The sequence below is a fragment of the Cebus imitator genome, unplaced genomic scaffold, assembly GCF_001604975.1.
Source record: "Cebus imitator isolate Cc_AM_T3 unplaced genomic scaffold, Cebus_imitator-1.0 Scaffold20, whole genome shotgun sequence".
Classification (NCBI taxonomy): Eukaryota; Metazoa; Chordata; class Mammalia; order Primates; family Cebidae; genus Cebus; species Cebus imitator.
In genome coordinates, this window is record NW_016107335.1 from 8,935,149 (window position 1) to 8,962,699 (window position 27,551).

General features: G+C 41.5%; 1 protein-coding gene, 1 long non-coding RNA gene and 1 other non-coding gene across 3 annotated transcripts in view; 2 read left to right on the forward strand and 1 right to left on the reverse strand.

The window, feature by feature from the left end:
• Nucleotides 1-20,554, forward strand: part of LOC108296643 (zinc finger protein 69 homolog) — an 89,374-nt gene extending 68,820 nt beyond the window's left edge. Inside the window, exons 6-7 of the mRNA XM_037735843.1 lie at nt 12,564-12,609; nt 20,433-20,554. Of these exons, the coding sequence (XP_037591771.1) occupies nt 12,564 (1 nt within the window). The 3' untranslated portion in view covers nt 12,565-12,609; nt 20,433-20,554. The remainder of the gene's footprint in view (nt 1-12,563; nt 12,610-20,432) is intronic.
• Nucleotides 20,555-21,557: 1,003 nt separating this feature from the next.
• TRNAC-GCA lies at nt 21,558-21,629 on the forward strand. Its single transcript has one exon. It is a non-coding gene; the product is annotated as a tRNA-Cys (tRNA).
• A 514-nt stretch (nt 21,630-22,143) lies between these two features.
• Nucleotides 22,144-27,423, reverse strand: LOC108298343. The gene is made up of 3 exons (XR_001822555.2): nt 25,274-27,423; nt 24,100-24,279; nt 22,144-23,900 (listed from the first exon to the last, which is right to left on the reverse strand). It is a non-coding gene; the product is annotated as an uncharacterized LOC108298343 (long non-coding RNA).
• Nucleotides 27,424-27,551: the final 128 nt, after the last annotated feature.

The window sequence follows — 27,551 nt, forward strand, 5'->3', positions numbered from 1 at the left end:
GGGGGTATCTGGAATTGAACCGGAGGCCTGTTGGTCTGCAGTCCAATGCTCTACCCCTGAGCTATACCCCCTCCTGCTGTTGTGGGGGTCAATTAATACCTTTGACTTGTAGGGTCACACCCTGATGACCAGTAACCTATGACCCGCCACCTCACAATGGAAGCTCCTAGGAGCTGCCAGGCCTACCTCACTGAAAACTCAGTGACCTTGTGTATAACAAGAGGCAGTCCCCCCTTCTCAAATACCCAGGAGCCTGTGTCTTCCAACCACCACATTCTAGCCTCAACATTTGCTAGTGACAGAAAAAAATCTTTACCCTCGAGTCTAATAAGAAGTTAAATATAGGCACCTATTTAAAATGTCAAAATTGAAAAATGCGGAGGGGGTATCTGGAATTGAACCGGAGGCCTGTTGGTCTGCAGTCCAATGCTCTACCCCTGAGCTATACCCCCTCCTGCTGTTGTGGGGGTCAATTAGTATCTTTAACTTGTAGGGTCACACTCTGTTGAGCAGTAACCTATGACCCGCCACTTCACAATGGAAGCTCCTAGGAGCTGCCAGGCCTACCTTGCTGAAAACTCATTGACCTTGTATATAACATGAGGCAATCCCCTTCCTCAAATACCCAGGAGCCTGTGTCTTCCCTGCCTTTAGTCCTTGGTTGGGGGCAGCACCCTGGAAAAGCACGGCCACTGGCTGCTAGAATGGCCTTCAGAGTCAACATCCAGCGCCTGTTATGGTGGGCACATACTAGAGAAACTCTGTGTGACTGAGTTGTCTGCTCTAACACACTTAATAAAATCCCAGTTTTCCACCACAAATACAATCTAGGACAGAAGATGATTCTTCCAACTTCACTTTTTCAATTAATGTTAATGGAGAATGATAGAGAAGGAGCAACTCCAAGAAATAGTGAGAAGTCAGTAGCTGAGTGATTTCAGAATCCCCTAAAGCCTTAAAAGGGCCAACATTAACATAGTTTCGAGGACCAAAATGTATTGCTAGAGAACAACCCCACCTGACTTGGTTTTTTTTTTAAGTGACAGGGTATTTTCCTGTCATCCAGGCTGGAGTACAGTGAAACAACTGGAGCTCACTTCAGCCTCCCAAGTAGCTGGGACCACAGGTGTGTGCCACCATACCCAGCTAATATGTTTTAATTTTTTTGTAGAGATGAAGTCTCACTCTGTTGCCCAGGCTGATCTCAAACTCCTACCCTCAAGCGATCCTCCTGGCTTGGCCTCCCAAAGTGCTGGGATGACAGGCATGAGCCACTGTGTCCAGCCTCCCACATGACCTTTTCTGATGGCAGACAGAGCCCTGTCCCATCTAGAAGGAACATTTGGAGTAACACATGGGTTAGCTCCTTTTCACCTCTGCTGTGCTGAGGCCCCTTTTCTGCTCTTCTCGCAGGAGCTGGTAAAATTTTTCTGCAAACTGCCTTTTCCTCCTACTGGAATCTTCTTTACCCACAGGCCTTTGCCTTGTATTTTTGGCAACCTTCTTAGAAGTCAGCAAGCAGCTCCTGGCTCAAGAGCCTGGGGGAACACTGGCTTCCGCAGCGATTTCTATGATAACGTTAAAATCCTCTGGCTTTCGTCTTTTGGCAGTAGGGTGGACTGCCAAGGAACCTGCAAAGGATTGATGAGCCTGCAAGAGCACAGAACGCCCTGCTGGCAGGGCTGGGCAGCAGCCTGAGTCCAGGAAGTCTGGGACATCTCTGGATTCTGGTGGCCCAGATGTCAGTAGTACAATGATAAATAGGCATTTCTAGGAAGAAGCTCTAGGCCCCACACATGGTGAGAAATCACGAATGAGACTGCCTCGCACAAAGACAGGATACAAAAAGGGTTGAGCTCTTAAGGAAGGAGTGAAGAGAAGACAGGAAGAAGAAAACCAGTCCCAAGAATCCCTAGCCGCGGACTGACTGACTGGGGTTTAGTGGACCCTGAATTGACAGTCTTTATTGGATCTGAAAAACCATAGGCAACTTATTTCAAGTTGGAGTTGGGAGTGTGGTGCCATAGGCTCCTGGCCAAATGAAACTCCTCCCCAGACTACATCAGGAACCAAGCTTCAAAGAATTCCCATCGATAGAGTCTGGACAGATACAAGCCTGGGAGAAGTAGTGCTGCATGGATACCAGTGGTGTGGATTGTGAAGCCAGACAGTCTGGGTTCGAGGCCTGCCTCTGCTAGAAGGCCTTGGGCAGGTTACTGCCCCTCCCTTCCGTCAACTGTGTCGTCTGCGCAATGGGGGTATTAAGAGTGTATACTTGATGGATTGTTTGTAGATTGATTCGAGTTAATCCATGTAAAGCACTTAACACAGGACTGGCACGTAATAAATTCTGTATAGTGTTTGCTGAACAGATAAAAAGTTCTCAGGGAGATCAGCCAATATTCATGAGAGCCGATAAATACAAGTAAGAGATAAAAACCCACATGGCAGGACATGGTATCTATTGCACATAACTGATGAAGGGTTTTTACCCAAAATACATAAAGAATTGAACAAGACAATTAAAAAATAGAGAACTTAGTAGAAAAATGACAGACTTGAGGAGTTACTTTATACATTTGGACATCCAAGCGACCAATAAGCCTATGAAAAGATGCCCAAACCTCATGAGTCTAGAAAGATGTAAATTACACCACAGTGAACTGTTGCTAGGATGGTTAAAATGAAAGGGACTGATGGAACTCAGTGATTGTATGTGGAGTCATAGTAACTGTCATGCCCTGCCAGTGGCAGTGTTGTTTGCTATAACCGCCTTAGAAAACCATCTGACATTACTGGCTAAAGTTGAAAATAGAAACACCCTCTTCCTCAATAGTTATATTCCTAGATAACAGACATCAGAGAGTGTGTGTGTACATGCAAGAATGTTCACAGCAGCATTTCTTCTAATAGTCCCAAACTGGAAACAAGTGTCCATGAACAGTAGGATAGGTACATAAATCATAGTCTAGTCATACAATGGAATCCTAAACAGAGTTTTAAAAAGAATAAAGAGGCCGGGCATGGTGGCTCACACCTGTAATCCCAGCAATTTGGGAGGCCGAGGCAGGTGGATCCCGAGGTCAGGAGTTCAAGACCAAGGCTGGTCTTGGCCAAGGCCAAGATGGTGAAACCCCATCTCTACTAAAAATACAAAAATTAGCCGGGCGTGGTGGTGCATGCCTGTAGTCCCAGCTTGGTGGGGGAAGGAGGGTGCTGAGGCAGAGAACTGCTTGAATCCGGGAGGCAGAGTTTGCAGTGAGTGGAGATCCCACCACTGCACTCCAGCCTGGCAACAGAGCGAGACTCTGTCTCAAAAAAAGAAGAACAAAGTAACCACTACAGTGACAAAACATGGATAAATCTTACAGTTGGAAGAATTTACTAGATACACTCTATATAGTAATTAAGACTACAGTAAATGGTGTGGCATTGGTGCATGGGTAAATATGTAGATCAGTGGAACAGGAGAAAAGGTCCAGACACAGACCCACACCTATGTGGGCACCTGATTTATAACAGGTTTTGTGTTGCAGAGTTTTGGGAGAAGGAATGGTTCTTCCAGTCACTGATGCAGGGTTAGCTAGATAACTGTATAGAAAAAAGGTTTATACTTTCACTTTGTACAACAAAATTGATTCTTAATGGATTGTAGTTTGAATATAAAAACATATGCTTCTAGAAGAAAGCATAAAATAATATTTTTGTGTCCTGGTGTAAAGGTAAAAATTACTAAAGAGAACAAAAAAAGCACTAAACATAAAGGAAAAGATTGATTCATGAGACTGTTATAATTAAGAATTCTGGTCATCAAAGTACACCACTAAGAAAGCTAAAGGTCAAAGAGAAGATATTTGAAGTCACATAATTAAGAAAAGACTTATATTCAAATATAAAGGTAATACCTACAAGTCAATAAGAAAAATAACAGAAACCCAATAGAATAATGAGACTGGAATAGAAAAATCATATCCAAATGACCAATAAATTGATACACACACCACTTTGGAAAATTGTATTTTATTAGCTTCCCAGACAGAACAATTATATATCTATGATGCAGCAATTCTACTACTGGGCATATATTTAATAGAAATGTGTATGTGTTTCTCAATATGTAATAGAAATGTGTACATGTGTTTCTCATAGACACTTATAAGTACATTCATAGCTACTATGAATAGCCTTAATATTCCTAATAGCCACAAGTTGGCAACAACCCACTCTTCAACAGGATGTTGGGTGAATAAATCATGATGTATTTGTATAGTAGAATACCACACAGCAAACGAAATGAGCAAACCATTCTTACATACATTAGTATGCCTGAACATCACAAAAATAATATTAGGAAAAATATATATAAAGTTCAAAAACAGTGCTAGAAGTTAGAATAGTGGTTACTTTAGGAGAGAGAAATTATAAATGGGAGGAGGCACAAGAGTGGTTTCTGGGGTGCTGGTAATGGTTTTTTGTTTGGTCGGTTTTTGTTTTAAAAATAATTTTTAGACCACGTGCAATGGCCTATACCTGTAATCCCTACACTTTGGGATGCTGAGATGGGAGGATAGCTGAGGTTCAGGAATTCGAGACCAACCTGTACAAGACGGTGAGCCCTTGTCTCTACAAAAGAAAATTTTTTAAATTAGCCAGGCATGGTGATGTGTGCCTGTAGTCTCAGCTACTCAGGAGGATGAGACAAGAGGATTGCTTGAGCTAGGAGGTCAAGGCCGCAGTGAGCTGTGACTGTGCCACTGCACTCTGGCCTGGGCAACAGAACAAGACCCTGTCCCCCCAAAATAAATTTTTATTTTGAAAATCTTAAACCTATAGAAAAGTTATCAAAATAATATAATAGAAGTTCTTATACTTTTTACCTGGATCACCAATTGTTAACATTTTGCTACATTTGCTATTTATCTTTCTGTATATACACGTGTCTATATGTGGACATATAGATATACACACATTTTTCCAAATCATTTGAAAGTTAGTTGAAGAAATCCTGGCACCCCTAAATATTTCAACATGTATTTTCTAAGAACAAAGGCATTCTCCTATATATCCACAATGTACTCAGAAACTTTATAAATTATACAATCAGCTGTTATGCAATCCATACTCTATATTTCTCTATTATTCCAATAATATCATTGACAGTTGTCTTTTATTTCCAGTACAGGCTCCAGTCAAGGATTTTGTTTATATACAGTTGCCATGTGTTTTAAGATCACTTTAATCTAGACTAGTTCTCTAGACTTCTGTTTTCTTTCATGAAGTTGACATTTTTGAGAAGTCTGAGCGACCTGTTTTGCAGAATGTCCCTATAGTCAATATCTATACAGCAGTATGACTGGATCTCACAAACATAAGAGCATGTAAAGTCAAAAATAGGCCAATATGCTAAAATTAGTATATTGGTTACTTTGGAGAGGATTTGTCTCATTGTTTTCTCATTATTTAAACAAAGTTCAATATTTCGGCAAAATTACTACAGAGGTGGTGGTGTGTTCTTCTGAGTGCGTCACATCAGGAGGCAAGGAAGTCAGTTTGTCCCACTACTGGTAAAGTTGCATTTGATTATTCAATTTATATGATGTTTGACATATTTTAAAAAATTCTGTTCTCCAACAATTTTCAGCTAACAAATTTAGCATCTGATAATGATAGTTACCCAAACCAATTATTATAATGATGTTTATAAAATGGTGATTTTATATTTCCATAATTCCACCTATATTTATTAAGTTAATTTATTTTTGGTAAAGAAGCACTTTTCTTTCTCTCTTTACCTTAAATAAAAATAAATTTATTAATATGGATTCACAGACTATTTAATGAGTTATAACACATTCCTATATTTGTTGCAGTGCTTAAATTGTCCTAAATTTAGCTAGGAGTCTCTTCAGGCTGGCTCCTGTGTTCTATTGACATATCTCCACCAGTTTTTAAGCACTTTCTTCTGGCACAAGATGTTTCATTGTTTACCTTTTAGATTTCCTGTCCAATCCTGGAATCAGCCATTTCTTCAGGAGTTTCTGGTTCCTTTTAAGGGAATTTAATTCCAAGGTATGGGCTTTAGGAGTGCTCACTGCAACTGAATGGTTGTTTCTGGTTTCTTTCAGAAAGCAGAGTTAGGAAGTGTGCGTGTGTGTGTGTGTGTGTGTGTGTGTGTGTGTGTGTGTGTCTGTGTGTGTGTATTCACACCACTACTTATGATGTCACTCTAACACTGTGGTACTTTCCTTGTCTCCCTCTGAGATAGGAGAAAAGAAAAAAACAAGTGGAGCAGACAGTTAAGGCTGGTCCTCAGTAGAGTTCTTTTTTTTTTTTTTTTGAGACGGAGTTTCACTCTTGTTACCCAGGCCGGAGTGCAATGGCGCGATCTCAGCTCACCGCAACCTCCCCCTCCTGGGTTCAGGCAATTCTCCTGCCTCAGCCTTCTGAGTAGCTGGGATTACAGGCACGCACCACCATGCCCAGCTAATTTTTGTATTTTTAGTAGAGACAGGGTTTCACCATGTTGACCAGGATGGTCTCGATCTCTTGACCTCGTGATCCACCCGCCTCGGCCTCCCAAAGTGCTGGGATTACAGGCTTGAGCCACCGCGCCCGGCCTTAGAATTCTTTTAAATAGAGAAACAGCCTGAAAAATCAAGCTGTATCTGCACAGATAAGGGAGCAAGACCCAACACAGAAATGTCTTTGTTCTCTCCAGTGGACTCCCAGGAAAAGTTTTCCTTCCTTTTTATGAAGATGTACATGGTAGGCTCTGTGGAAACCTGTATATTGGGGGAGGTTTACCTGAGACATGTTGCAGCTGCACAGATAAGGGCAGTTACACAGACAGCTACACAGATGGGGAAAGTTTCTTATAAAAGCCTGTATATTCAACTGAAACAATGGCAACCCTTCTGGGCCCTCTGCTATGTAAAGCTTTCCTATTTTGCTTATGAAACTTTTGCTCCAACTTCACCCTTGGTGTCCACACTCCTTAATGTTCTTGGTTGTGAGACAAAGAACTCGGGTAATATCTCAGATAATAAGACTGCAACATTGTGGTGTGCTGGCTAGGAAAGGATACATTGGAAGAGTGAATAGGAACAGACCTCCAACTCTTTACTTTCATTTCTGAGGCTTCTCATTCTCAGTTTAAAAAAAATAAACAAAACACTGGAACACTGTCAACCAGTTAAAGACAAGTATTGTGGCTGCAGCCTTATAAGACTCAGGGACAGGCATGCTGGAGATGACTTTGTCAATTCCCCATCATGCTCAGGTGGTGGGGATGTTGGCTCTATTCCAATTCAGTTTCCTTTCACAGAGGGCCTAGCCATTGTGTGTGGCTGGAAGGAGGTCCTGGGGCAACTGAAAGTTTCTGGCCAAGGCTACATCTCAGTGTTACATGAAGGCCCCTGACTAACCCCAGTCCTCAACAGCCCATCAGGGTATTAGCACCAGGAGTTCCAGACTTTCTTATCACATTGTCTTCCTTTCTTTTTTTGTGGCTATCATGTTTCCTATCCCTTTTTGTATGCTATGTTAAAGGAGTTTTTAAAACTCCTTTAAAGCCTGGGGAGATCATCTTGTTGGGTAAAGTTGGCAAATGTCTTAGTAACTAGGAATGTAATTCAAAGCATTCCTGCTTCTGTGATTTTCTTGAGATGGGGGGTTTCAAGATTGCAGGTTAAACTTTCACCTAGTAGGGGCTTTTTTGTCTCCCAGTGATAGTCATTCATGGAACTATATAGGAGAATATTTCACCCTGAGTGAATAGACTCTTCTCCATTTGGGTTGTTTTTTTTTCTCCATGTAACTTAACACTGCCCAATGAATTCAAATAGTTCCACTATGAGACAAATCATTTTTTTCCTGCCAGTAGGCATGTTGTGGGGACAATCCACCAAGCTCACACCTTTCTAACCACTGACTGGAAAGAATTTCGAGTCAGAGGCTTTACCTAACACTTCAGTCCCTGCCACACCACCTAGTGAAATGGAATTTTTCTTCTTGGGGGGCTTTATTGGTCCTTTGTCCAAAACCTCTAGTTCCCCAAATCCTTTCCCTCCTACCTCACTCTATCAGTAATCAAACCCTATTCCTTATTTGTAGGCAGGAAAACTCTACTTTCAAAACTTGGAAGGAAACTACCCTTAAGAGACAAATTCTAGCCTTAGTACTGTCCCTATGGAAGGGAGGACAGCCATTTGATCCTTACATTCTTTTGAGGCCACTGTTCTACATCCAGCTACACTGGCATTTAAACAAAAACAGGATTTTATGCCTAGAAATCCACTGGTTCCATTCTCTAGGAATTCAGTGCTTCACCAGAGCTATAGTTAAGAGAAGTCAGGTATACAGTCAGGATACTCCCTCCATTAAAAGGGTCTTGCTCAAATCCAGTTACCATATAATCTTTCCTGGGCCCATGGGGTACCTTGGAAGCCTTTTGGGTCACAGAGGTCTGGGAAACCCAGAGACAGACAGAAAGCAAGGGCATCATGCAGGTAAGCGTGATCACTCATGCCAGCTAGCTCTTACAGATCCATGGGTCAAGGTCATGCTTACATCCATGGGTGGTACCTATGATGGATTGCAGGGACCCAGAGGAGACAAGAGGAAAGAGAAGGGGGACACTCTTTCTGTCTTTTGCTCTACCCTGGGTCACTCCAAAAGGAGGAAGGAGACTAAGGGACACCTTTTCTCCCCTCTCTTTCCAGATGAGTAACAACCTATCTACAAGCCTTCACTCTGCTCGAGTGCAGCCTGGATCTCCTCTAACCCTCACATCCTTAAGTTTACTCTGGGCAAGCCCCAAATTCACTCATGTATAGAGGCTTTCTGGGATTTAACCCAAGTATTTAAACTCTCCTGAAAGAATGTCATGTTACCCTTAAATCAAACCCTAACTGCTCTGAGAAACGGGAAGCCCTGCAAGCAACAGAGAAATTTGGGAGATTAACTTTGTGTCTCATACAGTGCCAGAGAAGCAGAAGAGTCTTAATCAGCTGGGAGAGTAGCAATGCCCTTGGAGGACCCTAAATGGGACCACAATGATAGCATCAGAGAATTGAGAGGGAAGTTCTTTCAAATGTGTATATGGGAGGGCTTGAAAAAGACTAGAGCAAAACCTATTAACTACTTCAAGCTTTCCATAATAGATCAAAAACTAGATGAAAATCCCTCAGCCTTTCTGGAAAGGCTGAGAGAGGCATTAGTGAAACACAGCTGCCTGTCTCCTGATTCAATTGAAGGATACCTAATCTTAAATAACAGGTTTATTACTCAGGTAGTCCCTGGTATCAAAAGGAAGTTGCAAAAACAGGCCCTGTCCAAAGATCTCTCTGATTTTTCTGACCCTCAAGTTGAAGTGTTGCAGTATGTGAATAACACTCTCCTCTGTGCCCCAACCAAGAAAGTCTCAGGAAGGCACTGAGGCGCTCCTCAATTTCTTAAGTAAAAGGAGATATAGGGTTTCAACATCTAAGACTCAGCTCTGTCAGACTTCAGTAAAGTGTGTAGGTCTAGTCTTATCAGAAGGTACCAGAGCACTAGGTGACATTAGGCCCATTTCCTCCTTTTCCCTACCCCAAACCCTTAAACAGCTGAGGGGATTCTTAGGCATTACTGGATCTTGCAAACTATGGATATCTGGGTATGGTGAGATAGCTCACCCTTTATACCACCTTATAAAAGAAACTCAAGCAGCTGAAACTCACAGCTTGACTTGGAAACCTGGGGCTCAAAAAGCCTTTAACCAGTTAAAACAAACCTTGGTTAAACCATCAGCCCTTAGACTTCCCATAGGGAAGGACTTCAGTCTCTGTGTATCAAAAAGGAAGGGAATGGCCCTGTAAGTTTTGATTCAGACTCAAGGTTCAGCTCAACAGCCAATAGGTTACCTAAGCAAGGAGCTTCACTTGGTGGCTAAAGGGTGGCCAGCTTGCTTCTAAGCAGTTGCTGTGGTGGCTTTGTTGGTGCCAGAGGTCACCAGGTTAACCATCGGGAATAACAACAGTATATATCCCCACATAATGTGGTACAACTGCTGTCTTCTAAGGGGAGTCTCTGGCTAATAGACAATTGCATCCCCAAACATCAGGCTCTGCTATTAGAGGAATCACAGCCCAGTTAAAAACCTGTCCTTATCTGAACCCAGCCACTTCCCTCCCAAAGGAAACTGGAAACCTGAACATGACTGTGAACAGGTAGTGGTGCAACCTTATGCAGCCAGGGAGGACCTCAAAGAAACTCCCCTAGAAAATCCGGAAACCAGACATGCCAGCAAAAGGATAAAAGTTTATTTATTTATTTTTTTTTAATGAGTTCGACTTTTGGCATCTTTTTCCCTATGCAAAATGGTAAAAGGAATTATAAAGATCACTGTTTATAATTTCTGTAAAGTTTTAATTAATGAAAAAGGATTTTCTTAAAGAGTTCTCAGCTTAATTAAAAGTGAATATCCAAGTTATAGGTATATATAAAAAACGTTGGCTGGGCATGGTGGCTTACACCTGTAATTCCAACACATTGGGAGGCCAAGGTGGGTGGATTGCTTGAGGCCAGGAGTTTGAGATTACCCTGGCCAACATGATGAAAACCCATATCTACCAAAAATGCAAAAAAAAACAAACCAAAAAATAGCCAGGCGTGGTGGCATGTGCCTGTAGTATAGGAGGCTGAGGCAGGAGAATCACTTGAACCTGGGAGGGGGCTTGCAGTGAGCCAAGATCACACCACTGCACTTCAGCCTCCAGACTTTCTCTCTCCCTCCCTCCGTCTCTCTCTCCCTCTCTCAAAAGAACAAAACAAACAAACAAACAAAAGGCCTTTTTTTTTTTTTTTTTTTTTTTTTGTTTTTTTTTTTTCAAATCTTGTTTTTTTTTTTAAAAGCCTCGTTTCTTCTCAGTTAACTGAACTATTTTTCTTCTCCTCTTTGTCTTGCCACTCTTAATGCATGCATAAAAAGCCCTAGGACAACTTCTAATGACCTGGAGCTCCTTGGAAAAAATTTTTTAAAATGGCATGGATTCCATTTTGGGAAAAAAAATCTCTATTTTTCTTGTGGAACACCAGGAATTAGAGGTAAATATATTCCTCTCAAAATCTGTTTTTGTATACCAGCTATGCCTGTTTATTAGGCCCTAGAAACTGCATGCTTTTCTAACCCTGCTCTAAAAGGGCTCCACCTTGAGGCCAATAATCCAACATGGAGATTAACAAACAAAGAAGCAAACAAACAAAATCCTATAACTGCTGCATCTTCTGTCTGTATAGTCATATGTGTTATGTGTGCAATGTTTATAAAAAGCCTCTAATCAATTGGCTTAAAGAAAAATAAACACTTAGATCAAATATATTTTGAAGCAAAAATAAAAGCTATAATGCCTTTAGTTCATGTCACTTTAATCTTTAAGAAATAAGAACAGTCTTAAAGATTATTGGTAAAATACAAATGTCTTCAGATGTAAATATGTGGTCTAAATTATGCAGGTCAGATACCAGGTTTGCTAAATGTTTTAAGATTGTAAATTGCTTCTTTGGCCTTTGAGAATTATTTGACTTGCCTGCTTCACAACTGATAAGGCCTGGGGACATAGTGAACTTACAATGCCCTTAACTATGCTGGAAGGAGTCAGACTTTTTAAGTGCCTAGTACATAATTAAAACAACTTGTCAGGTTTTAAAGTTAAAAATTGCTAAGAGTTACCATTATAACATGTAATTGAGACTACTGAAAATAGATTTACATGCAAGGTATGTAAAAACAGTAAAATCTTTTGTAGTAAAAGATTATAAGAAGTCATGGAGATGTAAATTTCTGTCTAAGGTTAAAGAGTTGTTGTAGATTAGAGTCACCATTTTGGTTAAAATAAATAGCTTATGGTCATCTGGAATTGTATTTTTTAATGTCAAGTGCTTTGAATCTCTAACATATTTAACAGGCTTCCCATGATCAAACTTCAGTTTCAAGGTTGTCTTTTCTAACCCCTAGCTTCTGGATGCTACAGAGGGCCCCCAAAGCACTCCCCCTGCCCACCAAAAAAAAAAACAGGATTATTGACATATTTGGGTATATGGGATTATCAAATGATATTTAATATTACTCAGGTTATATTTTACTAAATAATATAAATATATATTCCAAAGTTACATGAGATTTAAAAAATTATAATGTCTGAATATATGCTACCAATTATAATTAAGGATATTATGTTAAGTTATTGAAAACCACAGAAATAACCAAATTTGTCAATCATGTTCTTGACTATAAATAACCTGGGCATTTCATCATTTCACAGACAACTGTCTTGTTTTGATCCTCTTCAAAAGATGGTTATAATCAGCTATAGGATTTTAATAGGTGCTCTCAAATGCAGATATCTGATGACTTTGGAGATTATAACATTGGAATAAAGTAAAAATGTACAGGATTCATGAAGAGCTGAAATGTTCATGAATATTAAACAAAACGAGAGTTAACAGAATGGACTGCACTAACAGAAAGTAATCTTTTTAGCTCTTTTGCTTAAAATGTTACTGATCCTTGTTTTGTTTTTCAGAGTCAAGAAAACTTATCTTGAGCTATTTACAGCATTTAATAATTGAGTAAGTATATTCCTGTAAACAAAATTTGAAGCTTGTTTGTTTATCTCTGCCTCGCATCTCCAGAATTTGGAAACTGTTTGTTAAGTATTCTTAAATTGTGGCAATATAGTTATTTGCACCAGTGCAATAAGAATCCATTTAACAGGACACAATTGGAGATGCTGGTTGTTTTACCAAGGCTTTGACCAGAATGGTGTGCTTCCCTTTAAGGAATCAAGCCTCACTTGCAAAGCTAATTAAGGCCCCTTGGGAAATTTGGCCTCATACTTTGCCTACATAGTCCCCGTACAGGGTTCCTAACCTGTGGTGAGCAAAGAATGTCACGTTCTAACAGGCCCAGGAACCCCATGTTCTTGAGAACTCAAGAAGAGAGAAATTTACCCAACTCATAGGTATTTAAGGGTACAAACCCATGGCTGGGCTCAGGTTTAAAAGGTCTCATCTTAGATTTTTTGTAGAGGAGAGTTCTATCAAGGTCAATTTAAAAGCCTATGTGAAGGATTGGTATTCTTGCTGCATTTTACACAAATCATGCCAAGTATAAAACCAAAGTTTATTTTGCAAACAATTAAATCTTATCGTGATTTGTTTTAGAAAAAAAATGAGAACTGAACAGAGAAAAATTATTTTTCAGGACATATACACTTGTCATTTAATTCTAATCTCATCAGTTGTTTTTAAGTTTTTGCCTACATTTTAGACTCATCTTGCTTATTCCCATAAATCAACCAGTAATCTATGGCTGCAATTCAAAAGAAACAAAAGGGATGGGTAATATGAAAAATCTGGGCCAGGTATGGTGACTCATGCCTGTAATCCCAGCACTTTGGGAGGCTGAGGTGGGCGTATCACCTGAGGTTGGGAGTTTGAGACTAGCCTGACCAACATGGGGGAACCCCGTCTCTACCAAAAATACAAAATTAGCTGGGTATGGTGGTGTATCCCTGGAATCCCAGCTACTCTGGAGGCTGAGGCAGGAGAATCGCTTGGACCTGGGACAGGGAAGTTGTGGTGAGCCAAGATTGCACCATTGCACTCTAGCTTGGGCAACAAGAGCAAAACTCCATCTCAAAAAACAAAACAAAAAAACCTAGATAAATATTTTAATTCTAAGCAATTATCCTGCGAATCCTTCCAGGTGATGGGAATAGGTAGGGTACCCACAACTCAGAGGCTTGTTCTTTTGGGAGAATAAGACCAAGGAACCTAACCAAAGCCAAGCCCCATGCACACAAATCTTAACAGGCATAACTATAGCCACCAGTTACTGAGTCTCAGCATCCCCAGGATTTTTGGCTGTTCTTACCCCCACCTTGTTTTGTTTTGATGCATGTCCTCTGATAACCCAAATCATTACTTCTCCCTTATAGGCCATTGAACTTCAAATGGTAATGCAAATGGAACCACACATAAACACACCATTCTTTTGGGGACCCTTAAATTAACCTCTGGAGGAGCCCTGACTGTTATAGTTCCCCACATGATGGCACTATTTAGCAGGAATTAGCTAAAAGATCATCACCCAACCTCCCTAACAGCAGTAAGTTTCTCCACTCCTGAGTGGGGAAATGAGAGTGGAAAAAGGAAATAAAACCCAAGTAAGCACAGCTAAGGCCAGTCCTCAGTAGAATTCTTTTAAACAGAGTAACAGCCTAAAAAATCAAGCTGCCCCGGCACAGACAAGGGAGAAGGCCCAACACAGAAACAACTTTGTTCTTTGTGTAATCGGGGAGATCCCAGGGAAAAGGTTCCTCCTCGGCTATAAACATGTACAGAGTGGGATACATGGAAACTTGCACGGGAAGGAAGCTTGGTTGAGACATGCTTGTAGCTACACAGGCATGTGTGTGTACACAGGGCAATTACACAGACAGCTACACAGATAGGGGAAGTTTTTTATAAAAGCCCCTGTATTCAACTGAAAAAAACCAGCAACCCTCTCAGGTCCTCCCTCTGCTGCAAAGACCTTTGCTTTTGCTTATTAAACTTTTCCCCCAACCTCACCCTTGGTGTCCTTGGTCCTTAATTTTCTTGGTCATTAGACAAAGAGCTTGAGTAATACCTAAGACAACAAGACTGTAACAAACACCTCCATTCCACATTTATATTTCCTGTCTTCCATAAATGGAACACTAGCGTCCCCCAAATATCAACATATAGGTTTTGCAAGCTATACCAAATGAACTTACTAAGTTCAATATCTAATTTTTTCTCAATATCTTTCTTTCCTTAGAATATATACCACTGAGAGTTTTTAAAAATTCTTTGTGGGCATGGTATCAATGTAATATATCATCAGATTTATTGTTTTCTTACTATTTATTTTTAGGTTTATCTCCTCATACTTGTTTTATTTTTTGGAAATGTAAAATATTAAAATGATTCAACAGTCAAGACTATATAAAAATGTATACTTAGAAAAGAGTCATTCCCTATTTCATTTGCATCTACCTATGAGTAGTGTTCTATTTCTTGATCTGGATATGAGATTACACAGGTATATTTATTTCTTGTTAAAGCTTATCGCTCATGATTTGTGCTTTTTTTGTATGCTTCACGGTGAAAAAGCTGAAAAAATACCAATGAGATGTGTCAGTCAGTATTCAATGAGGGAGGCAGAATCACTTAAATATTACTGAATGAGGGAACTGTTATAGGAATTAGACCATGCACAATTATAGGATGAGTTATGGAAGATGGAATATCAAAGAACAGTCACTACCCAACCTTCTGAAAGCATGGCAACCTGAACAAGTTGAAATTGCAGGGGGCCCTGATAATCCAAGCACAGTCAGCTACTGGAGTGGGGCCACAAAGTGTTTAGAGAAAAACTCCATAGACATTTAGCTACCATTTCTGTAGGTCCTCAAACAAGTATCTGGTGGTGGCATTGGGGCTACTGCTAATGGACAGGACTGGCCATTGGGAAGAGCTGGACACAGATTGAGGGAGAGCAGGATGAGCTGGAATCCACTGGTGTCTGTCTGTATGCCACGACCACTACCAACAACAGCTGTCACAGAGTAATGGCTATTGGCTTCACTTCTCCTCCCAAATAATACTAAAATTTTTTTGTCAAACTCTAACTGAATTTAGACCAGGAAATGACTCTGGGAAAGTAGTTTCAGCTGTACCAAATTGACACAGAGCAAACTGCCACCAGAGACATGATTACAGTCTTAGACTAGTGACTGTTGACATGGAGACAAGGAGAAAGATTAGGGAGATGTATATAAATTAGAATTGATCAGACTAGTCAATAAACTAGACTTGAACAATGAGGGAAAGGGAAATCTAAAATGACTCTGGGACTCTAACTTAAACAGCTGTGTGGGATGGTGCCACTGACTGAGGCAAAGACTCCAGATGGAGAATGCAGAGATGATGGCTGCAGGGAGATTGGGCATTTAGTGTTGCCCATGTTGGGTCTGAGACGGTGATGGGGATTCCAAGATCCTATGCAGTAGGATCCAGGGATATATTTCTTAATGGACTTTTGCTTATGACGACAATTAATCCTCATTGTGACTGGATTTATCCTCCTATCTAAAATAGCCAAAAAATTGAAAAATATAGGAAACAACACTTTCAAGACATTGGACATCAAGAAGCAAGGGACAGTCCTCCCTGAGCAATAAATCCAGAACAGAGCTCAAGAATATTTATGTAGATATTAAAATATTCAGCTGCCAACAAGATAAAATTCACAATGTCTGCAGCCAAAAATTACTAGGTATGAAAGAAGTAGGAAAACACCACCTATAATTAGGAGAAAAATCAACCAATAGAAACTGATCCAGAAATGACACAGATGTTAGAATTAGAGAGAAGGATATTTAAACAGTCATTATACTTGCATTCTATATGTTCAAAAAGTTAAGTCGTGGTATAGACTGAATATTTGTATCCCCCTCAAATTCATATGCTGAGATTTCAGCCCCAAAGGTGATGGTATTAGGAGGCAGGACTTTTGGGAGATGATTAGATCATGAGAGAGAACCCTTGTGAACAGAATTTATGCCCTTATAGAATAGGCCTGAGAGAGGACCCTTGTGTCTTCTGTGATGTAGACAGCAAGAAGATGGCTGTCTATGAACCAGGAAATGGACCCTCACCAGACATGGAATCTGTGGTGACTTGAACTTCCCAGCCTCCAGAACTGTGAGAAATACATTTCTTTATAAACTACCCTCTCTCTAGTAGTTTGTTGTAGAAACCAAGTAGTTTTGTGGAAGCTTTAAAAAAAGAGTATATGGCTGGGCGTGGTGGTTCACACCTGTAATCCCAGCACTTTGGGAGGCTGAGTTAAGAGGATCACAAGGTCAGGAGTTCGAGACCAGCCTGGACAATATGGTAAAGTCCCGTCTCTACTGAAAATACAAAAATTAGCCAGGTGTAGTGGCAGGTGCCTGTAGTCCCAGCTACTTGGGAGGCTGAAGCAGAAGAATCGCTTGAACCTCGGAGGCAGAAGTTGCAGTGAGCCAAGACTGCGCCACTGCAATCCAGCCAGGGCTACAGTGCAAGATTCCTTCTTAAAAAAAAAAAAAAAAGTATAATAATGGGGGAAGAAAACAGACTCTTTTTGTCTACTATACTCACAACACTCCCGATAAAATACTGTGGTCACCAAAATGCGGGACTGCTTTTCCCCATAAAGCAATTCTCCAATTTTCTACAAACACCAGCTGGGTGTTCTATAGTTCAGCGAATTCTGACACCATCTAATGGAGTTAGAATGAGATCCCACGAGATAAGGGCTTAGTCACATGTTTGACCTCACTTTGGCTGCCAGTTTTGAGTGCAAGCTTCCAGTACTTCTGACAGGCTGGCTATACATTGGGAGTTCCTATAACCTCCTCGTATTTGGTCTTTTGCTAGAATGGCTCACAAAACTCAGGCAAGCGCTTAAACTTATTACTTCATTTTAAGGGATATTACAAAGGATATGGACATTACAAAGCAGGGATATTACAAAGGATATGGACATTACAAAGTAGCCAGAGGGGACAAAATGCTAGGTATGGAAGAACCAAAATAATGAAGCCAGATGGAGAGGTACATGGAGCAAGGTACATGGGAAGGGGCATGGAATTTCTGTGCCCTCTCCAGGCATGCCACCTTTCCAGTACCTTCACATGTTCAGCAATCTAAAAGCTCTTTGAATGAAACCTGGGCACAAGAGACATGAAGAAAACAATACCAAATTACATTATAGTCAAATTATTCAAAACCAGTAATGAAGTGAATCTTAAAAGCAGCCAGAGGGGACAAAATGCTAGGTACGGAAGAACCAAAATAATGATGACAAATATTTTATTAGAAATAATGCAAGAAAGAAAACAGTAGAGCAACATCTTTAAAATTCTGAAAGAAAAAGAACTCTCAACTTCATTCTATACGGAGTGAAAATACCTTTTTGAAATAAATGTGAAATCAAAGCATGTTAGACATAATAAAGTTGAAAGAATTCACCACTAGAAGACCCATAGTGAGGCAAATGTTAAAGAAATCCTTTAAATAGAATAAAAATAATACCAGATGGAAATATGAATCTATAAAAAGAAATAAAGAGCATCCAAAATGGTAACTACGTGGGTGCATCTCTATACTTTTTCTTAAATTTTAGATCTGTTGAAAGATAACCAACTGTTTTTTTGTTTTGTTTTGTTTTTTTGAGACAGAGTTTTGCTCTTGTTGCCCAGGCTGGAGTGCCATGGCGCCATCTCAGCTCACCACAACCTCTGCCTCCTGGGTTCAAGTGATTCTCCTGCCTCAGCCTCCTAAGTAGCTAAGATTACAGGTGCCCCTAACCATGCCCAGTTAATTTTTTTTGTATTTTTAGTAGAGATAGGGTTTCTCCATGTTGGTCAGACTGGTTTTGAACTCCTGACCTCAGGTGATCCACCCACCTTGGCCTTCAAAGTGCTGGGATTACAGGCGTGAGTCACCGTGCCCGGCCTATAACCAACTGTTCAAGCAAAAATAACAATGTAGTGTGATATTTACAGCACATATCAAAGTATAATATACAATAACAATAGCACTAAGTTTGGGAGGGGAGAAGTTGAAGTATATCATTGTGAAGTTCCTAAACATGCAATGGTATCATATCACTAGAAGATAGTCTAAGTTAAAGGTGTATAGTATAAACCATAAAACAATGCTAAAATAACACAACAAGGAGTTGTAGCTAATAAGATGACAAAGGAGGTAAAATAAAATCATTAAAAAATACTAAGGAAATATAAAAGGTAGAAGATGAGGAAAAGGGGAATTAAAAACACATGAAACACATAGAAAGCACAAAGACAATATATTTAAATTTAACCATGTCATAAATCTCATTAAATGTAAATGGTCTAAAGACTCATATAAAAGACAGAGACTGTCAGATTTGATAAAAAAAAAAAAAAATCAAACATCTACATGCTGCCCCAAAGAAATATACTTTTAATATAAAAACATAAAATATACTAAAATATATAGCATGCTAACAGTAATCAAAGGAAAGCTGGATTATCTATGTTAGCATTAGAAAAATTGGTTTTTAGACAAATTATTACCACAGATGAAGACAGTAAATCCATATTGATAAGGGGTCAATTGATCAAGAGAACATAACAATCCTAAAAGTTGATGCCCCTCATTAACAGAGATTCTAAATACATGCAGTAAAAAAAGTTCCTGTATTAAGTTGATTAGGATAATGCCTCCATCTGCACCCATGTTGCTGCAAAGGCCTAGATTTTATTCTTTTTTATAGCTGTGTAGTATTTCATGTTGTGTATGTGTCACATTTCCTTCATCCAATCCACCATTTATGAGTAACTACATTGATTCCATGTCTTTGTTAAATAGGCCACTTTCTAGAAATGCATTTTATTTATTTGAGACAAATAAATTTCTCAATCACTCAAATAAATGCCTCTGTCACTCAAGTTGGAGTGCAGTGGCATGATCACAGGTCACTGCTGCCTCAACCTCCCAGTCTCAAGCAATCCTCCTGCCTCAGCCTCCTCAGTGGCTGGGACTACAGGTGCATGCCACCACACCTTGATAATTTTTTATTTTTATTTTTTAGAGACAGGGTCTCACTATGTTGCCCAAGCTGAGATGCATTTTAAACCAAAAAATACAGATAAAAGTAAACAAATACAAAAATAAAGACTCTGCAAACACCAATTATAAGAAAGCTAGAGAGGCTATATTAACAAAGTAGACTTTATAATAAGAAATATGTCCAGCAATAAAGATGGATATTTCATAATGATAAAAGAGTTAATTCATTAAGAAGATGTAAGAATCTTAAATGTATATGTACCTAATTAGAGTTCCAAAATAAATAAAGCAAAAACCAAGGGAAGCATAAAGAAAACTGACAAACACAATTTTAACTGGAGATTTTAGTACTCTTTCCTTAGTAATGAGTAGCACAAACAAGCAAAAAAGTAAGAATAAACCACACTATTAACCAACTTATCTAAATTGTACTTACGTAACACAACATCCAACAACTGCACAATCACAGTATCACTGAAATAATGGGTGTTCTGTTTCTTCTATTCCACTTAAAAACCTTATTATTATTATTTTTTGTCTTAAATGCACTAGCTCTAGCTTTCGGTGGTTTTAAATAGAAATAAACTACCACACATCTTTGTCTCGTTTCGTTTTTGAGAGAATGCTTCTAACGCTGCACCATTAAGTATGATGGTTGCTGGTTGTAGACTTTGGGATTTTAACTAGTCTTACTGTTTTAACAAAAAGAATTTTAATACGAGGATTTCTTTAATTCTTTCCTTGCTTTTTCCCTTTTCAATAAGAGTGGACCATTGCTGTGGAAGCCAGAAGACCAACAAGAGAGAGTAGCCAGTGACAGAGCTCCACATGGCTGTGAATTAGCTCATCTCCTCCAGCGAGAAAGATAGAATCTGAGTTCAGAAGAATATGCATGCTTAGGTTTGGAGAACTGAACACCAAAACAGCAAGAGTTCATTTGACTGGTGCTACCTCAAGTAATTTATATTAACTCTATTGTTAGTTATCTTTGCCAATTTTGCTGTGTTTACTTCCCTCCAATAAATATTTATTGCAGCCCAACTTTTATGCTCAATGTTGTTTGACACTGTAGAAAAACACAAAGAGATTGCATTTTCCTTTGTGAGCTTCTGTGCATTCTGACTTTGGTCTCCATGATACAGTTATCACAGGCACTGCCACCATCTCATGGGATCCTTTGGGTGGGTGTTCTTTCTCTACATTTTTGAGATCTGTATAGCCTTTTGATGTCAGCAGTAGCCTTAATGTTGGATGTTGGCCAGGGGCCAGGTTCACTTTGCAGGACATGTGGTGCTGGGCCTCAGGGCAGGGGTCTGCCGAGCAGAGGAGACATTTCTTGTTCTTGCTGCTCCAGTTGTGCCTCTGGCCTGAGATTCTTTGGGACAGCTGGGGAAATTCCTGGGCTACACGGTGGGGGTCAAATGATTCAAATTATTGGTATGGGCTTTCTTGGGTTCAGTCCAGACCCTGCAAAAAACCAAGAATAGTTGGGATGAGAATAAAAAGAGAGGAGATGGACAGAAAAGCTCCCAAATCCATCCACCAGGGTAAGGGTGAGGGTAGAAAGAGAGGATGTGGGTACATATTCAAGTCAGTGGACTTTAAGGAGGAGATGAAGTAAGAAAGGAGTGGCCAACCTCTTGGTGATGATTCTTCAAGCAAGTGCCTTCAAAGTAGCCCTGAGATGGCAAGTTGTGAGCTGAGGGGGCTTTTAGGGGCCCAAGTAGGGAGGGATCTATAAGGAAGAAGAGGGCCAAAAGGGCTAATTTGCTGTGAGGCGGCAAAATTTCCAAATCTCTAAAACTGCCTGAGTCAATGTAAATTTCAAAGCATAGATGTGTGTTGCAACACAGGTGAAAAGGTATTTATTAGACACTCCTAGAAGCTGAGGGGGTATAGCTCAGGGGTAGAGCATTTGACTGCAGATCAAGAGGTCCCTGGTTCAAATCCAGGTGCCCCCTGGAAGGAGTCTCTTTTAAGTACTGGAGACACATATTAATTAGTACCTTCAGGTTGCCCCAGGTCCTATGGCAGATTAAGGGGAGGTTGGTAGGAAGGAAGTGGAAAAAGAAGACATGGAAAGGAATCTAGTCATCTATGGGCTGGGCCAATGCAAAGTTCCAAAAGCAGGAATGTGGCTCTAGCTATGATCTTGTTATTAAGGTGATGTTGTGAACTCAGGCGGGCCTTTAATGACAGTCTTCATTTCTTCTTTCAGGCATATAACGTGCAAGTACAGACTAAAATCAAAGTTGCCAAACATGTCTCAGCACCCGAATGCCATCTGGAGATTCTGATTTGTTAGGTCTGAGAAGTTTTATTTTTCGTTCATTCCATCACCCCACATCACAGAAACACCAGATGATCTCCTGGGCTGCAAAATTTAGCAACCACTTATGAAGCACGTACCAATTATTAATGTGCAGTTTGTACCACTTGCTCAAGTCCGGAGACACAGAACACTCACACAGCAAGTTAAGCAAAGCAACTTTATTCCTCAGACAGGCAAAGGACAACAGAAGCCTGGGATTGAGGGTGAGCTGGTCCCCCAAGGCTCAGGAAGCTGCCCAGGGCAGATGGGAGTCTCACCTATGTGTGTCCCACTTCACACTGCAGCTGAGGGACCCTGAACAGCCTCTGCTCTTGGTTTTCTACCCCAATGGCAATTTGGATCATTGGGCTAAAGTGCTGTAGGGCGTCCTGTTCTAGGTGTGATGGGAACAGAGTTCGGGTTTAGGATAGTTCCTCCTTATCTCAGGACACAGCACTCCCAGCACATTCTCCAGTTATTCTGAGAACTACAACCAAGAAAAGAAGGAAGCACTGGGTTGGCCAAGGCCATCTGAGGACTTGTCCTATTGGGTCATTTAAAAAGCCTTTCTAGGATAATGTTAATGGCTTTCCAAGCTGATGTCTTTCCCATTGAGAGGAGAAGCTGTAGGCCTGTGGATTGCCAGGTTGAAGGGGGCTGGGGTTTAGAGGAAAGAGGAGAGCATGAATGGGTTGTCTGCAGTGGGGCTGTTCCTGTGGACTGACCAAGAAGAAACTGAGGTGTTGATGTGGCTGCACAGGCACTTATCAGAGACAGTTCTGGCAAGCGAAGGGTGCAACTCAAGGTAGAGCATCTGCCTGCAAGCCAAGAGGGCTCTCGTTCAAATCCATGTGCCTCCCACACCCCTTCAGTTCTCTACTTATTGAACAAAATCCTTTTCACCTCTGGGGTCTGGAACAGTGTTGCATTCTTCCTGCAAGGAAAGAAGAGAGAATAGACAGCAGAGAGCTTTGCCAGAAAGCCTCTGTAGTTTCTTGTAGGCCCCAGTGAACTTCTCCAGGCGACTCTGTCCCCTCATTAATCCTTAACCTCAGAGCCTTGAAACAGGCCTAACTGCCCCATAGAACTGAGGTTTATGGTTTTTCTTGAATAAACCTAGAAATTGACCCTCCCCTTCTTGAAATCCAAGGCAAAATTTACATTTGTGTTATCTGAGCTCCTTTCTCAGGAAACCTACCAGCAGTCTTCCCAGATAGTATCAAGAAACTGAAATTTACCAGATCCCCACATTTGAAAAGTGAGATGCCAGACCCCTCACCCATCATGACCATCTAGATGGCCACCTGCCACCCGTTGGCCAACTCCTCTTCCTTGCCCCTCCCTAATCCCTGTTTTCTCATAGGAGGCTCCACACTATGCCCTGGGGCTACTTCCCTGCCCCTTGTGTTCATGTGTGGACCCCACTATCTGCTTCATAAGGGAATCACCAGATGTGCATGTTGGGGGGCATGTTTCCCACCCGAGCAGAGCCTCCCAGTGCCCACTGGGGCAAGTGAGCTGCAACGTCTTCTCAGGGAGGTGAACAAGGTGAAATGCTTAACGCTGACTGTTGGAATCTGGGAGAAAGACTGGCAGAGGCAGTGGTTTCCCCTGTGTCTGAGGCAGTGGTTTCCCCTGTGTCTGAGTCAGTGCTCAATTATTCCTTGTGGCAGCATCCCATGGGTGACTGGCTGTTGCTCGAGAACATTCTTATTTCAAGTCAATAAAACCACATCCTTACCAAAAGAGAGACATCTGTTCAATTCACTTCTGCAAGCGGTATCAGACCTCCACGTGCAGGTTTACTGCCTCATTTTGTACCACTTGAAATTCTGATTTGGCACTCAGGACCTCTGTTGCCCAGCATGCTCTGCTGGGCTCACTGCATTTAGTCTCTCCATAGACTCAAAAGTAACAACAGCTGAAAGCAAAGATTGAAAAGAAACAAAAAATTCTAACAATTAATTTTTTAAAAAAGAAAAAACAAAAGCAAAGATCTGAACCCAATTCTGCTTAACGTTTTCTCCCCAAACAAGAATATAATAGTCCATAATAACATAATTGTAGCTGCAATCTGCTTACTCCCATAAAATATTAGCCTAAGAAACAAACACTGCTACCTTCTAAGGGGCAAATCAATTTCTTTGCAAGTTTTGAAGAGTGAGGAAGGAAGTTGGAGCCTCATGTAGGAAGCCTGGCCTTGCTCTTGCATAGCTACAGGCAGGAGCCATGCAGGAGGGAGGAGCCTCAGCACTGTCCAGCATCAAGAGTGGGCCCTGGAGTGCGTGGGGATGGGGAGCCTGGGGAGTGGAGCAGCAAGGGTGGGGCAGGGACTAGCAGGGGAACAGGAGGCCAAGGATGGAAGGGCTTTATAGTCACCACGCAGAATATGGATCCATGCAATGCAGCTCAGAGCTACCCTCTGTCCTTTTTGGCTCTCCAGGCTTCTTTTTCCCCTATGTCCTCTGCATCCAGGTCTCTCATTGGCTGGCTCCACACCAGCACTCTGGCTCTGCACCCTCCTCTCCTCCCCACTTCACCCCTGGGCCACCTGCTCTCTAGGTCCCCTCTAGGAAGGGGAACCCCGTTAGACTAACACCTCCAGCCCCCATAAGTAGCTCAGGAGGGGGATGGGCCTGCGGGGCTGGACAGCCCTGAGTCTACCTGACTTTCTGGAACAGACCTCGGGCCAGGCAGAGGCTGTGTCTGCTCTATGCTAGGGTCTATGACTTGGCCTGGTGGGAAAACAGTGCATCGTCCCCAAGATGACTACCTTTCTCCTTTAGAGGAGCACTGGGCAATTTAATTAACTCATTTTTTTGAGGACCCAAGACATATAAAACCTTCTTTTTGAGGTAATTTCTGGAAGCTGCATTCATCTGGACTTTACAATGGGAGATGAGATTTGAATGATGGTGAGGGATAAGGGCCCATGTGGGTAGGACCAAGAGGGAGAAACGGGAGCTTGGGATGAGGCACTTGCCAAAGCTGAAGCAGGCTGCATTAAGGCTCCACAGTGCATACAGATGACCCTCGTGCAATGAGGGAGTTAGGGGTGTTGACACCCCTCCGCCACGCCAACTTGCAGTCAAAAATCCAGATAAAACTTTGACTCCCCCAAAACGTAACTACTAATAGCCTACTGATGACTGGAAGCCTTCCTGATAACATAAACAGTCAACGGACACATATTTTGTATGTTCTATGTGTTATACACTGCATTCCTACAATAAAGAAAGCTAGAGAAAAGAAGACGTTATTAGGAAAATCATAAGGAACGGAAAATGTATTTACTATAGAATAAGTGGAAGTGGATCATCATAGAGGTCCTATTCTTTGTCATCTTCACTGAGTAGGCTGAAGAAGAAGAGGGAGAGGCGGGGCTGGACTTACTGTCTTGGGGCAGCAAAGGCAGAAGACCACCTCTGTGTTAAGTGGGTCCACAGTTCAAACCTGTGATGTTCAAAGTTAACTGCAGTTTTATTTACAGACTTTACAGATTCAGGACCAGGCTTCCTGGGTCAAAGAACTGAGAAGTGCAGAACCGTCTTTGCTGATTAAATGCAAGCCCAGACAAAGGGTGCTTGGACTGGAAACAAGACCTTTTGGTCTGCACTCAGCTACTATACCCTAGCACTGTCACCTGGGCTGGCCAAGCAGTATCTCTGACTCTGGGAGCTGAGTCCCATGCTCTTCTTGCCTGCGGCTCTTTCTTCACACCTAGAGTGGCTTCGGCTTACTACCCGGTCTGCTCCCCTGCTAAGAGGCCAAGCCTTGCTTCCCTTTCAGTACCGTCTTCCGGCCATTTCAGCCGGCGCTCCTCAGCCTGAAGTCTTCAGCTCCTTGGAGGGCAGGTGGATAGAGAAGCTAGAACCATTTCGTCAGATCTCACCTGGGCTCTTCTGGTACCTAGGGAGCTACTGTAATCTGAAAATCAGCTCACCTTCTGCGAATCTGATGGGTGTGCCTCTCTGTAGAAGGTACCTTCTCCAAGAGACAGTTTGTACATGTGTTGCTGACGGGGACTTAGGAAGTCCTTCAAACATGTCTGAAGGGGAAAGGTCCAGTGACTTGGTGTTTGTTCCTCCCAGCAGGACCTGAATAATCCCTGGAGAGGGGCTCTGCTGCTGGGCAGGCAGAGGCAGGGTGCGCTGGCCTAGAGCAGCAAATACTCCAGGGGCTGCATAGCCACCTCCACCCTAACGCCGGCCTTGCTGGAGACCCCCTGCCTGTCCTAATGTGGGAAGGGAGCCCTGATTAGGAAGTGTGAATAGTCCTGTAATTGGGAAGATCTAGAGTTGTGAAATAATGTTCATTTTTTGAAACTGTGTCTTTGTGTGAATTCAAACATTGCAGAAAGGTGAGACCTAAACATGGTGCTTATGATGAGACTCTGCTTGGGGGGCATCTGAGCAGCCAGCCAGCTCCCACCCTGATGATATTGCCACTGGGTTACAAGGCATGGAGTGTCTCAGGGTCATCACAGGCAGGGGTGTGCAGTGAGAATAAAACAGGAGTCATGGGCTTTTCATGGGGATCCAGAAATAATCAGACAACTGAGGCCTTTGAAGCTGGGACCGTGACTTCTGACATCACTAACAAAGCTTTAGGACTCAGGCCTAGACAGCCCCTTCTCTAACAGGACCTCACTGATAGCCAACCTGATCACGGCTTTCCTGTTCTTCTGCAAACACCTGTACCACATCACTCGTAGTTTCTGATCACTCATCACTCAACATACTCATATCTTTTATGGCCATTCTTTGTATGTCTTTTCAGCTTCCCCCTCTGCTGTCAGCTCCTTTTCCCTTTCTTGGCATCTGTTATGTTAAGCATCTTGAAAAGAGAGAATCTGACTGGTCATTATCCCTGTGCAGGCAGAACTGCAGGTCACTGGTTCACTTGTATATTAGCTGGGAAGAGAGGAAAACGTCAAAGAAACGAATCAATATCCTGAGAGAGATATGAGAAAGTATTCCATCTGTTAAACAAGACACATAAAAAGGGTCAATTATGGAACAGATAATGCTTAGAAATTATAAAAAGGATACAGGATATAAAAAATTAAATAGAAAGTTTGAAAAATAAAGTTGAGGCAGTTTCCCAGAAAGTAAAATAAAACAAAACGACAAAGGAAAATATAGTAAGAGAGATAAAAATAATAAAGTTAGAGGTTAAAACCAAGATGTGTGAAAAACAACTAGTAGGCTTGGTGCAGTGGCTCATGCGTATAATCCCAGCACTTTGGGAAGCCCAGGTAGGAGGATCACTTGAGGCCAGGAGTTCAAGACCAGCCTGGACAGTTCAGACCCCTGTTTCTACAAAGAAAAAAAATTAGTTTGTCATGGTGGGGTATGTCTGTAAGCCTAGCCATTCAGGAGGCTAAGATGGGAGCATCACTTGAAGTCAGGAGTTCAACGTTATGGTGAGCAACACCCTGTCTCAAAACAAACAAACAGCCCTTTGTCAGATGGGTAAACTGCAAAAATTTTTTCCCATTCTGTTGGTTGCCGATTCACTCTAATGACTGTTTCTTTTGCTGTGCAGAAGCTGTGGAGTTTGATTAGGTCCC